Source organism: Telopea speciosissima, chromosome 11 (assembly GCF_018873765.1).
Source record: "Telopea speciosissima isolate NSW1024214 ecotype Mountain lineage chromosome 11, Tspe_v1, whole genome shotgun sequence".
Classification (NCBI taxonomy): domain Eukaryota; kingdom Viridiplantae; phylum Streptophyta; class Magnoliopsida; order Proteales; family Proteaceae; genus Telopea; species Telopea speciosissima.
This window is the reverse complement of record NC_057926.1, coordinates 9,160,227-9,174,701: the sequence shown is the minus strand read 5'-3', so window position 1 is coordinate 9,174,701 and position 14,475 is coordinate 9,160,227. Positions and strand designations below refer to the sequence as shown.

Sequence of the window (14,475 nt, the reverse complement as noted above, 5' to 3'; positions counted from 1 at the left end):
TAGCACCCCACCGGGGATCTCCGGGCCACGTCAGCACATCCCGAGAATCACGGGATAAGGATCGAGCCACGATCCTAGTGCATCACGGAATCGCACTCTACATGGACTCTTACCTTAATAAGAGTCCGACCCCGAAAATAACTCTCCACTCCGCTCTACGCGAGAGAACCTTCCGAAAGAAGGACTCCTACCATACTAGGACTCTTCCAACCGTCTCATCTCCTCCTTACTCTATAAATACCCAGGTATGGAGCACTATTCCTCATCTGGCTTTTTATTACGCAGTTACGCTGTCGCGTTGGAGACCTGACTTGAGCATCGGAGAGTCCTAGGTCGGAGCCACACCGGCCCTCTTGCGCTCATTGCTTGGTTTTTGCAGGTTCATCCACGGGCGAACCAAGCACCGGAGGTTTTCACACGCAACAGCTGATATCTTGAGGTGGCACAATAGGGAGAATAAGAGGATTAAGGATTTTTTTGAATTCCTTCAATGGTAGGATGTCATTGACCAATGATTTGTGGTCCTCTATCACGATTGACTCTTATATTTATCTCACTTGTCATTACATTGACATAGAATGGGTAATGCATAAGAAATTGCTAAAATTTTGCATCATGCTACCACCACACACATGAGTTAACATAAATCAAATTGCATCAAAGAAGTTATTGTATTGGAGGATTGAGAAGAAACTGTTTTCTATTACTCTAAATAATGCTTCTGCAAATCTCTCTTTTATTGATCACTTGAAAAGAAATTTGGTATTGATGATGGTGATTTTTTACACAACCGATGTTGTGCCCATATATTGAACCTAATTGTACAAGATGGTTTGAAGGTAATTGATAATTCTGTACAATTGGTTCGATCCAACGTAGTATACGTGAATGCATCTCAGGCAAGGAAAATGAAACTCCTAGAATGCTGCAAGCAGGTGGGTTTACCAAATAAGAAAGGGTTGCATGGAGATGTTACCACGAGGGAATATACATAAGTTTTTGTTGGAAGTGATAGCACATGGAGATGACCATATGAAGAAGATGGCACAAGATATGAAAAAGAAGTTTGACAAGTATTGGGACTCATATAGCATTATTTTAGCTATTGCAGTTGTATTTGACCCTCAGTACAAGTTATCATTTATTTCGTGTGCTTTTGATAAGATATATAATCTTGACTCTGGATCAAGGGAGAAATTCAGACTTGTAAAAACAAGTTTAGAATGACTCTTTGAAGAGTACCGAAGCATGGGAGTGACTATGGAAGAGGGGGCATTACACTCAGATGATGTTGAGTTTGATACGGTTGGAAATCCATTAGACTGGAAGGTATAAATCATTTTGTTTTTTATTTATTTATTATATATTTATTTCAATATATTGCATTTTTTATATTGGTTTTTATTTTATTTTATAGGAGCTATACATGTATGAGAGTAACAATAATACAACAAGATCAGATAAATCTGAATTGTACTTGTATTTGGAACAGCCAAGGATCAAAGATACAATGAAGCAGTATGATGTATTGGCCTATTGGAAGTCGCTTAAATATCGTGATCTTTCTCGGATGGCACAAGATGTGTTGGTTATTCCGGTATCAACAGTTGCTTCTAAATCTGCTTTTAGTGTTGGAGGTAGAGTTATTGATAAATATAGAAGTAAGTTACTACCAACAAATGCTGAAGCACTAATTTGCCTCCGAGATTGGATGTTTGGAGTAGACTTTAGACATAGTTTTTGAAAATTTGTATATATTTTATTAAACTGATATTATTTTCTCTCTTTTTTTTGAACCCGAATATTAACTGGGACCCGGGCTGGCCCCTGTCATTATATTAATAATCAAATCAAGAAATACAAGGGGGGACATAACCCGCCTTACCCCAACTTGCAGATACAAAAATCTCACTCACTCATCAAGAAAACTGCACACTATACACCTCCACCCCAAGAAAGTAAACTATTGATGAATCACCGAAAAACCCGCCACTTCCTCCCAAATGATTTTCCTAAGCTCCGGAGGAAGGTCAACCCAATAATTAAAGATTGTGTTAGACATCGAATCACAAGCATAATTTGCTAACCAGTCCACGACTCTGCTACCTTCCCTAAAAGTGAATGAAATAATCAGCCGAAGGAAGTGAACCAGAGAAAATTTCATGGAACCAGTACCATCCCTTCCAAATATTGCAGTTCTGTTACATTCTCTCTTTTTTAGGTCATATTCTTATTATCTTATATATAGTATTGTTCATTTTTATTTCTTTAAAGTTGAACTGGGTGATGATGCCAGTGATTTGGCCGATGCTTTAAAAGATGTGTTGTCCATGAATGAGAGTGGTGTAACTAATGAGGCTCCAATAGAACCAGTACCTACACAAGGATCTTTAGTTGCTTCTACTGCAGGTTGCAAATAATGTGTAGTCTATGACTCTATTAGATGACTTTCTGCAGGTATTGTCATTTTTCTTCTTATGTTTTTGACTTGCCTTATCTTTTATTACAATCACGTTTTGACTTGTACTATCTTTCCACAAGTATTGTCATTCAATCTTCAAATGTCATTCAATCTTGCAGTTCTTCTAACTCAATCTTCAGGTCAGTTTTCATCTCTTTGACTCTTTGAACATTGCACACAATTGGTTTAAAATTGAGACTTAAGTTTCTCTATTTTCCTAGTTTTGCTAGGATGACATAAATAGATAAATAAGATCTAGCATTGCTGCTCTATTTTCTGCTATATATATTGTTGTTCTATTTACTCTAAATATCTCTTGTTTCATGTAGGTCTCTTTTAGTTATTTCACTTCATCGAACAAAGACAACAATCGTTGGACTCCTAAAGGCCAACCATTTTGTTTGGGTTACCGAAAATGCTTGTGAAATGTGATGTTATAAATTGATGTTTCATTTTGTGTGTGATGTTTCATCTTGTGTTTGTATTTTGTAGACATGGGACTTGTATTACCTTTATATTTTGTTACTTTTGAAGCTATAAACTAATATTTCATTCTACCTTTATGTTTCATCTTGATGCTTTCCACAGCTTACAAAATGTGATGTTACTATTTGTAGATATCCCTTGGAGTAAAAATAAAAGAATCTCTAATTCTCTATCACCTAACGAAATCTCTCCATTATTATTATTACATAAAAGATGTATATGAGGTTCCCCTATTTATGTTGAGATGTGATGTTGATCCCATAGTTGGGATAAGCTTTATTTGACTTTGAGTTGAGGTGTACCATGATTGAGCAGTATGATGTTTTGAACTTGAAATTTTGGTTGCATGGCAATCAATAAGCCCACACCGTTTAGAGTTAAATAAGTCATTAGCCAAACTGAGGTTCATTTTAGGCCCGTTTAGCCTGAATAAGGCTGTCCCGATTAAAGACCGAACACCGACCGACCGAAATGAAACCGATGGCTTTCTAGTAATTTCCCCTACTGAAGTATTGTAATGTTGAAATATCACCTCCAAGTAAGCTACTCAAATGCTCCATAGAATTATCATGATTTGCCTTATTAGCTGTCGTCGAGTCTTTATCTTAGTGATCAGACCATGGACCAACGACTTAACATCATTTGTTCCCACAAGTTCTAGAAGGCCAGCACGAATCCAGGTTTACTATGCCCGAGGGCACCCAAGAAAGAGGTGATTCATGTTTACAATATCTCCTAGGTATCATATACAATAAGAAGAAATATTAATTCCCCAACTGGACAATAGACCTGCAGTAGGTACTCGACCATGCAACAATTTTCATAGAAATAACTGGACCTTGGGAGCCATTGGAAAATGCCATAGACTAAGCCATTTTGGGTTGGTGGGAGAACATCTATCTTGAATCGCCAGTCTATATGCAGACACCATAGAGTTAACACCCTTTAAAAAATTACAAGTAATAGATTCAAGTTTTAAACAAATCTTTAAATGGAATAGCAAAACAAGAATCAATAGGTTGGGATTGAATGAGGATTGACTTTATTAACACTGACCTCCCCGCCTGAGAGAGAAAATAGATTTTCCACAACCCAAACTTCTTTTGAACTCTCTGCACGAGGCACTGCCACATATCACATTTGCTCTTCCTAACCAAAATAGGATTACCTAAGTACATTGCATGTTCATCAACAAGATTTTTTTTCGGTAAAAATTTTCATCTATAGGATTAATACCTAAGCTATATCTAACCTTATCTTTAATACTATCACCAACGTTGCCCTTATTAATGGGCAAGGGTTCCCCTCTAGAGGTGTTAAACAATCGGTTTGGTCTGGTTTCGGTCGAGTTGAACCGGTTTTGATTTGGGAATGAGTGAGACCAAAACCAAACCGTTAAAGAACTTTGGATTTTGGTTGGTTTTAGTTTTGGGCCTGTATGACCATATGGTTTATTTCGGTTTTTTATTATTAGGTTAATCTCGGTTTAGATCAGTTTATTTTCAGGTTTAAACCATAATGAAATTTTACAATCATAACCTATAGTAAGAAAAGGTTCCGTAAAAACACTTTAAATCATCTTCTCAAGTCAAACAACTAAACAACTATTGATTTGATGTGTTATTGTTGTAATCAGAACTAGAGGAATGAATTGCAAGGGAAAAATAACTAATATTGAAATCATTGGATAAATAGAATTTGTAGCCAAATCATTGTTTATCATTATAAGGGAAAGATAACAAATATCAAAATCAAGGGATGTGAAGATAATTAATATTGAAATCGCAAAATAAATCCTACTATCAAATCATTCATTTAAATGCCCAATTAATTTATATAGTGAACAAGGAGATCAATGGAAGCATAGTAACATATTAATTTTCCTATTCATAACCTCATATTCATTGATTTATAACAACTCCTCTTACAACTAGAAATTTTCTCACTAATATTGAAATCTGTTTTGTTTTTTTTGGTAGAAAGATAATCTATTGATTACTACGGATTACACACCTGTCATTTGGACCAACTGTATCAAATAGACAAGGATCGGAATTGGGCCACACTGTCCTATCCGCAATAGATAGAGCCCTCCTGGCAAGGGAATCTGTAACAAGGTTTGCAGCCCTTGAAATCAATGGATAATTTATTCACCTATTCATAACCTCATACTCAATGTATTTTTTATCAGTTTCATTCATTTCAGTTTTTGGTTTGGATATTGGTCGGTTCGGTGTGGTCCAATTTTCAACCGATCCCATCATACCCCAGCCCAAAACCAACCCAATAAGGATATGTTCGATTCGGTCTGGATTTTTTTGGCCGTTTCATCGGCTTTATTGGTTCGGGCTAGGTTTTGACACCCCTATACCCCACATAGTCGATGTTGGGGGAATCTCACATGCCACATAAATCTGCACGTGGGAGTCTGTCAATAGGGAACTACAAGGATAGAGAAGAGAGAAAATGTTAGGAGAATAGAGACAGTTATGTGAGAGAACGTGAGTAAGACTCCCCGGAAGTTTACCCTGCCCAACGCACCACACTTAAGAATCCAACCGTCCATCTAGCACTTAAGAAGATAAAAAGACGCCATTGCCCATGTTTTTACGGTTGGATTCCTAAGTGTACAGTGCACCTCACTCGAGAGGGATCCTTTTCTTTCATTTATTTCTATTTGGGCTCAATGTTCTTGTTTATATCGCAAGGTGCATGCATGCATACAGACGTGCATCAACATCACTCTATCAAGTCCCAACCAAGCAATTCTTTCCCCTGGTTACTCCATTGTATTAGAACTCACCAAAGCCATTGAGCAGGTTGGATTCCCTTGGGTTCCTATTCTCAGTAATTTATTTCCATTGCTCTTGTTTATATTTACCAATTCATCCTCCACTAGAATCAAACCCCAAATCTTCCAATATTGGATTCCTTTCCACTCCTCACGATTGGCCATAAACGATGAAAACTGGGCAGTTGTTTACTCCTATCTGGTTTCAGGTGAGACCAAAGAGCAAAAATACCCGGTTCAATCAGTATGTCAGTTCCAAAATTACACTAGTAATGCAAGTTCCATCTCTTGGGGACTTGAATTGAATGTGGACAAATAAGCTGAGCTGGATACTGTAGCATGAATATATTGGATCTCCTGTAGTCTAACATTGATCTGGACTTGGACTCTAGCCCAGCCTGACCAAATGTAAACCCCATAATTCTGATGACATTGATCAATAAAACATATAAGTTCTGCAACCAAAGAAGAATTTAATAGTACCTGTAATTATATAACCATGGTGAATCATGTTTTTGCATCAAATTTTGCAAACATCAGATTGGTCCAAATTCTAGTTACAGTCATAGAAGACCTACAACTTTCTCCCACCTCTGTTTTCAGCAAGTATTTGCTATATAAAATTTCAAGTACTTGACCAAGAAAAGGGCCGTAACTCGATCCAAGTCCCACTTTCAACACTAGTTTTAATTCGTGAGAGAGACTACACGACAATAAAATATGACCAAAATCCACCAGATTTTCAATGCTTGTAACCACTTTTCATTCTATACATGTCTATTTGGAGATTCAAACAGAACAAGGACTTTGCCACATGGAAATGTCAGTGATAAGATCTCGAAGCTGATCGATTAGGAGCTTGAGATGCTTGTTCTTATCTGTAAGTTCCTGTATTGAGAAGACAACAGTCAAGACAGTTACATGTAAGAACTTTCATAAGAGCTTTATAGATAAATTGAATGTTAAAGTACCATGTTCAGTTTCAAGAAAAAGGGAGTAGGGGGTTGGTGTCATGGAGAGGGCACAGATGGCCTTAATTAATATGTGTTAGCAGAAGCAAAAGAGACCATAGTTTGGTGAAAGTCTTCACTGTGTGGTCTAAAATTATGATTTAGTTGTAGTTCACACTGGCATGAGAAAGGCTAGTTTGTGTATAGTCATGTAAAAAAAGCTAGATATGGGTAAAAAATGGTTGCATTCATGTCTTTAATGTAATACCATATCAAGCTAAACAAATAGAAGATGCATTTTTTCTGGATTCTTTCTTTTTGGGGGGGGGGGGGGGGGAAGAGAAGTTAGAAGAAAACTGAATTGTCTTTACTAATTGTACAACTACAGAGCAAATGCTGGATCTGTTAAAAAAACACCTGCCCCGTCTTCCACCTCTTGGGTGTATAACAATCTATTAGATTTCTAACTTTAGATATGCAAACAGTCAGGAGAAGTCCATAAACCACTGCTTTATATTGTGATGCGAGTATATACACACGGATTCATTTTAGAAAAGAAATAACTGCCAACTACCTTGTAACAGCCAGTGCATGTTACAAAAAATAAAAAATAAAAAAATCACTCCTTTTAGATCCTCTATTAGTGGACTGTAATTTATTTTGATCATTGCTGGTAAAGGAGTATAGGGCGCAGTGAATCTTATACAACCAAAACTGAAAGAGAAAATAGAAGTCCAGTTATCTAGTAGTTTAAATTGCCTGATACTTTAAGCTGTGGGTAACAAGAAAGAAAGCACAAACATCACAGGGATAGATCAGATCATGAAAGACAAGGTAGGGTTCTACAATAGGTTATACCAATTTTGTCAAAACTGAAATGATAAGAGTTATCCACATTCATTCTAGGAAAGAATTTTTTTTTTTTTGGGGGGGTGTGGGGCAGGGGGGGTGGTAGAGCAAATCATAACCCCCTTCCATACAGAAACAAGAAAGAAAAATAAGCCAGGCATTAACAATCTACTTGACTGAGTTATGGCAATTGTGAGTTGGAAATGAGGTTCTAAAAGGAGAAAGGAGATGCTTTCTCTCACCTTCCCCTATAAAAATTTCACTACAGTGAGCAATCTAGAACATTCTATTCTGTCTGAAGAACCTACACCCTCCATTGGACTATTATTTAGATGCAGTAAATCAAGTTATATTTGTCCCCCACATAAGTTGAATTAAGACACTGCAGAAATGTAGTATTACTAATTCAAAAAATTCAATAAATGGCAGAATACCTTTCTTAAATTGGTCACTTGCTTTTCAAGTTTCTCAATTTCAGCCTGATCTTCTTGGGATTCTGAGGTTCCAATGGTGGAATCTGTCTCACATGCCTTCACCTATGTTAAGATTATACAAGATGAGAACATATTATATCATCAGAAACTCCATCAAGGAGAAAACTGATCAAAAGACCAAAAAGTGAGAAAACAAATTGATCATAAAATTAAAACAGAGGAACTTCATTCAATACTATTTGATCCAATGAGAGATTTAAGCCCACTACAACTTAGTCATCTATTAATCATCGTAATCAAGTAAAAATATGCAAGAACTGAGGTTCATCAACACAAGAAAATTATAGAATCTTAGGAATATCGTTGGTTTTGACTTGCCTTTTGAGAATTGGGAATGGCCGAAAGAACCTCTCGAAGAGAAGCCACAGAAGATTTATAACGAAGACGAGCCTCTTCCAGGGTTCCACCTCCCGTTTCAACATGATGTGTTGAGTCAGAAACATCACTGTTGTTGCCATTGGAAGAGTGAGTTGCAGATGTCGTTGACCATAATGCAGGGTTACAGAGCTCATCATTAATGGAAGAAAGGATCTGAAATGCTGATTCAATTGTGTCCTCTAAATACTTCAACCCCTCTTCTGCTAATTCTTGTGTGTTCTTTGCGTTTGAAATCACGGGTTTCTCTTCCATCATCTACACACACAAACCCTAACAATTAAATTCAATAAAACCTTTAAAATTTTTGAAGAGAAGATTTGGAAAGAAACAACCCAGAAATGAAGAAACACTAATTAACGTATCAAAAACCCTAACGCTTTGGCAGACCCTCGGATCGCTCTGCAATGTTCAAAACTTGAGAGGGTATTTTGGTCAATTTGTAGAAGGTCACGGCCACGGGCTTCGTAGTTGTTGGGACTTGGGTGTTGGGACACATTTATTGTTTCTCTCTAACTGAAAACGCACCTACTCTCGATCTCCCGCTCTGGAACTCTAATGGTGTAGTTAGGGTTTGTGCAGGGCAAGAGGCCTCATTTGGTCTATTGGGCATTCGAAGAAAAGGATGGGAAACACTTCGTCGATGCTCACTCAATACGACATAGAAGAAGTCCAGGAGCACTGCAACAACACCTGTGAGTTAGTTTTTTGTAGCTCTCTTTTATCGATTTCGAGAGCATTATTGTTTGAGATGCAGTGTTTTGGGCTCAGTTTCACAGCAGGAAATCGTCTCACTCTATCAGAGGTTCTGTCAGCTGGACAGAAATGGTGGTGGATTCATCTCGGGGGAGGAGTTCTTATCAGTGCCGGAGTTTGCTGTCAATCCTCTCTCTCAGGTTGCTGACTAGTTTAAGTTTTTGTTCAATGTGTCTTGCATTCCATGAATCAAATGCATGTGACTGAAATGGGATTAAATCTGGGTTTTGGGTGATTTTGTTTTCTGTTCAGAGATTGCTGAGGATGTTGGATGGCTTGAATTTCAAGGAATTTGTAGCTTTCTTGGCTGCATTCAGTTCACGTGCTAGTTTGCAACAGAAAATTGAATGTAATTCCGTGTAAATTATGTTTTGTTTTCCATCCGGATCCATTTCTCTCTCTTTTTCTCAACTTTTAGTTTTTTGTCTTTTTGTCACAGTTATATTCAAGGTTTATGATTCGGACTGTAATGGGAAGGTTAACTTCAATGATATATCGGAGGTATTGCGTGATTTGACAGGATCATTCATCTCTGAACAGCAGAGGCAGGTCGGTTTCAGAATCTTAGATTAGTGTCCCCCTCCCCCCACCAAAAAAAAATTAAATAAATAAATAAGCTTTGTGTTAACCTTTTTTCCTTCATTTCTTCTAGCTGTGCTTTTGGTGTGAATAATAGTAGATTTATTCTATTATGAGGCAATTAACTTAACATCCAAAAAAAAAAAAAAAAAAAAAAAAAAAAAAACATCCAAGCTATTCCTTTTTAAGGTGTCATCAATGCATTTGTTGTCTCATTTGATCCCCTCTTTGAAGCATTTCCATTGGCCAAAGTAACTATGTTGGGTATAACATTTGATAATGGTATGGTATCTAGTGGGTGGAATCCCCCCCCCCCCCCCCCCCCCACCCCACCCCACCCCACCCCACCCCTTTTCTCTCACTCAGGATAAAGGTAAATATCATGCAGATGAAATTGGATTGGGTAGTTTGTGAGATTATCCATATGGACATGCTTGGTGCTTTGGTGCTTAGTGGAGTTCCAAGTGTGATTAGATGAAATGTCATTGATTTATTCAACATTTGATAATGCTACTTTATTTAGTGGGTGGAATTCTTTTTCTCTTCTCTTGGGATTACCCTAAATATCATGCAAATCAAAGTTGATTTCATAATTTGTGAAAATAACCAAACACAAATCCAATTTCATAGTTTGTGAAATTAACCAAATGCAAATCCTTGGTACCGAGTGGAGTTTCAAGTTTTATCAAGATGAGATGTTGATAATTTATGTTTGGTGGGCGTAGGTAGGATGAACCCTAGGCTCAAGCTAAACACCTCTCTTACAAGATCCCAAGTAGCCCAAACTAGAAAAGTCAACTTTCTCAGATGAAGGTCAAACTCTAGCAATCACGCGGAGATAAATAAGATAGATGATCTTTAGAAGATGGTAAGGATCCAATGGTCAAATTAAAACTAATTGAAGAATAGTTAAATCTGAAACAGAAATTCAGAAAAAGAGGAGAATTTTAATTCCTTAAAATCCAAGAGTCAGATCAGCCTAAGATTCAGGTCAAATGTCACTCTTGGATGAATCAAGCAATCCTCAAAATATGATTTAAAACCAAGGGCGGGATTGTTGTTACAAATCAGACACTAACTAATCAGTAGAAGAGTGGAGAAGAAGAAGAGAAGAATAAGAAAAGGGAAGAGGAGAAGATGCACACTGCTGAGAGAGAGATGAAGGCAGCCTGCAATAGAGCTTGTGTGTTCTATCGCAGGACCTGGGTTCTATTAATAATAAAGTGCAAAACTAAGGTAAGTTGGTTAGGGTTTTATTATGAAATTAACGCTAAGCCCTTAGCAATTACAACTTAACAAATGAAGACAGAAAAGAAAGAAAATAACATAGAACCCCAAAACCCAAAATAACTATGACTAAACTACCCCTAATTCTCAACACTCCCCCTCAAGCTGGAGCGTATAGGTATCCCATGCTCAGCTTGTTACAACATGTGCGAAAATTAGGGGCAAACAACGACTTGGTGAAGACATCAGCTGGCTGATTTGAAGACAAAACAAACGGGGTCTCAACTAGCTTTTTCAAGACGGCATCGCGAACAAAGTGACAGTCCACCGCAATATGTTTGGTCCGCTCATGGTAAACAGGATTACAAGAAATATATATAGCTGCATGGTTATCACAATACATCTTCATCGGCATAGACACAGGAAATCCCATCTCAAGAAGACCGCACAATAGTAGTCTATTTCTTACTACGCCACGAGACAAGATTACCCCCAACAAACATGCAATAGCCTGTAGTGGAGCGACGATCACTTGCCGATCCAGCCCAGTCTGCATCAGAATAAGCATCCAGATCCATATGCTGATTAGGACGATAAATCAACCCGTTACTAGGAGCACCCTTCAAATAACGAAGAATGCGAATGGTAGCATCCCAGTAAGCTTTCTGAGGAGTTTGCATAAACTGGCTCAGAACACCAATAGCAAACGAGATGTCCGGTCTCATGATAGTGAGGTAAATCAACTTCCCAACTAAACTCTTGTACAGGTGCACATCCTTGAGAGGATCTCCATCATCTACACGAAACTTCTGATGAAGATCCATGGGAATATCCACTGGCTTGGACGCATGCATGCTAGTATCAGATAAAAGATCTAAAACATACTTCCTCTTGGAAAGACTGATACCCTACTTGCTTCTCACAATCTTAATGCCAAGAAAGTAGTGAAGATTACCTAAGTCTGAAAGTTCTGTTGTAAGTAAACCTTTACTTTTGCAATGCTTGACACATCATCACCAGAAACAATAATATCATCAACGTACACAACCAGAATAACCAGCTTGCCACCATGACAACGAACAAACATAGAATGATTAGAGTAACACTGTAAAAACCCGCACGATACAAGTGTGGCACTGAACTTCTCAAACCATGCTCTAGGTGATTGTTTGAGGCCATAGATTGCTTTCTGCAACTTGCACACCTAGTACTATTCTCCCCCTGAGCAACATATCCAGGAGGTTGCTCCATATACACCTCCTCATGAAGATCACCATACAAGAAGGCATTTTTAATATCCAACTGAAACAAGGGCCAATCAAATTAACTACTATAGAAATAAGAAGGCGAACATAATTCAGCCGAGCAACAGGAGAGAAGGTGTCAAAGTAGTCCACACCATAAGTCTGTATATACCCCTTGGCAAGCAGACGGGCTTTAAGCTGCTCAACAGAACCATCCGGAAGGTATTTGATGGTGTAAACCCAGCGACACTTAACAAGTTCCTTTCCAGGAGGTAGATCAACCAAACTCCAAGTCTGACGAGATAAAAGAGCATCCATTTCCAAATCCATGGCCTTGTTCCAACCAGGAAGACGAAGAACCTCAATATGATTTTTGGGAATAGGGTTGGAAGACAAGGACAAGGCAAAAGTATGATTAGAAGAGGGTAAGTGAGAAAGGGACACATACTTATCAATGGAATATAAAGCTGTGGACTTTTGAGTGCAAGAGCGAGTACCTTTACACAAGGAAATATGTAAGTCATCAGTTAAAGAAGAAGGTGAAGCTTCACTAAACGAAGAAGCTGGCAGAGGTAGTGAAACAGGTGGAGCCATTGAAACCTCTTCCTGGGGTACTGTCTTGTCACGCCGCCGATAAACCTGTATTGGTGGTATAGGGAATGGGACAAGAGCAAGGACAGGAGGAGGAGCATCAACACGCCATTCATCCTCAGAGACGGAGGAGGAAGAAAAATAAGAACGGTCCTTAAAGAAGGTGACATCAGCACTCACAAAATACCTGTGGGAGACAGGGTCATAGCACTTGTACCCTTTCTGAGTACAAGAATATCCAAGAAAAACACACTTAGTGGACCGGGGAGAGAGTTTATTAGAATGAGAATGTAGATTGTGAACAAAACAAAGACACCCAAAAACACGAGGAGGTAAATGAAAACTGGGCTGACCAGGAAAAACAATGGGAAAAGAGGACTTGTCGGTAAGAGCAGAAGAAGGCATGCGATTAATCAAGTAACAGGCAGTAAGCACCCTTTCACACCAAAATTGCTTTGGAACATGCATATGGAACATAATAGTGCGGGCAACCTCAAGTAAATGTCTATTCTTACATTCCGCCACCCCATTTGGTGATGGAGTGTAGGAACAACTAGTTTGGTGAATCATTCCATGAGAAACACAAAAATCAGAAATATCACGTTGTACATACTCCAAAGCATTATTAGAACGAAAAATTGTAATAGGTAAACCAAACTGAGTTTTTATTTTATTATAAAAATTTTGAAATACAAAGAGAAAGTCGGAACGATCCTTCAAGAGGTATAACCATGTGAGACGAGAATGGTCGTCCATAAAGGTGACAAAATACATGAAACCACTCTGATTCTTAACACGACAAGGACCCCAAATGTCCGAATGGACTAAAGAAAATAAAGACGAACTACGAGCCATAGTACGAGAAGGGAAAGAGGCACTGTGATGTTTTCCCAACTCACAGACTTCACACTCTAACCGAGACACAGACTTAAAAGAAGGAAATAACAGCTTTAACCTAACTAAAGACAAATGGCCTAAACGATAGTGCCATTGGAACGGAGTTACTCCACCAACAGAAGCAGCAGCGGCAGATGAGGCAGGAGCACCATGGTCAAGGTAGTAGAGTCCATCTTTTTCACATCCTCCACCAATCTTCTTCCTCGTGTGAAAATCCTGAAAAACACAACAAGAAGAAAAGAAAGTCACAAAACAATGTAAAGTTTTAGTTATTTGATTAACAGAAAGAAGATGCAATGGTAACTGAGGAACGTGTAACATAGAGGAGAGATTCATGGAGGAAGTGGGAGAGACAGTACCATGCCCATAAATAGGGGTAGAAGAACCTTTTGGCAAGGATAACAGGAGATGAGGAATGTGTAGGTGAATAAGTGGTAAATAAAGATGACTCACCAGTCATATGAGCAGAAGCCCCGGGGTCAATAATCCAAGATGGAGTAGTAGTGGTAAGAAGAGCAGGTGTACCTGCATGAGCTAGAGTAGCAGAAGAAGAAGAGGGCCCGGTGGATGTAAGATTGGATGCCTCCAAGTGTTGTAAACATCGTAATATTTGGGAGAGATCATCACGGTGAGGAGCTGTAGTAGAACCACTACTTGGTAGGGAAACCTGTGGAGAATCACTATGGGCAGACCATCATTACCCCCTTCAGACGCTGCATGATTGGCAGACTGAGTCGCCCAATCTGGCTTGTCATGCTTGTCCCAACAAAAATCA

At 38.5% G+C, this 14,475-nt stretch overlaps 2 protein-coding genes across 5 annotated transcripts in view; one reads left to right on the top strand and one right to left on the bottom strand.

Moving 5' to 3' along the window:
* The first annotated feature begins 374 nt into the window (after positions 1 to 374).
* Positions 375 to 14,475, top strand: part of LOC122646824 (calcineurin subunit B-like) — a 32,080-nt gene continuing 17,979 nt past the window's right edge. The window contains exons 1-6 of one of the 2 annotated variants that reach the window (XM_043840430.1): positions 375 to 379; positions 900 to 904; positions 9,028 to 9,101; positions 9,178 to 9,302; positions 9,415 to 9,511; positions 9,602 to 9,711. In XM_043840430.1, coding sequence (XP_043696365.1) covers positions 9,032 to 9,101; positions 9,178 to 9,302; positions 9,415 to 9,511; positions 9,602 to 9,711 — 402 coding nt within the window. In that variant the 5' untranslated portion in view covers positions 375 to 379; positions 900 to 904; positions 9,028 to 9,031. Of the gene's footprint in view, positions 380 to 899; positions 905 to 8,947; positions 8,995 to 9,027; positions 9,102 to 9,177; positions 9,303 to 9,414; positions 9,512 to 9,601; positions 9,712 to 14,475 lie in introns of those variants that run through there. The other variant, XM_043840429.1, reaches the window with a different exon arrangement.
* On the bottom strand, positions 6,195 to 8,747 carry LOC122646825 (mediator of RNA polymerase II transcription subunit 30-like). 3 transcript variants are annotated; one of them, XM_043840431.1, is made up of 3 exons: positions 8,350 to 8,747; positions 7,972 to 8,073; positions 6,195 to 6,626 (listed from the first exon to the last, which is right to left on the bottom strand). In XM_043840431.1, the coding sequence occupies exons 1-3, from the start codon at positions 8,662 to 8,664 to the stop codon at positions 6,528 to 6,530; spliced, it is 516 nt and encodes a 171-aa protein (XP_043696366.1). In that variant the 5' UTR covers positions 8,665 to 8,747; the 3' UTR covers positions 6,195 to 6,527. The 3 variants fall into 3 exon arrangements, with proteins under 3 accessions (XP_043696366.1, XP_043696367.1, XP_043696368.1); XM_043840432.1 differs by having other exon boundaries at positions 7,972 to 8,067; XM_043840433.1 differs by having other exon boundaries at positions 7,972 to 8,072; positions 8,355 to 8,747.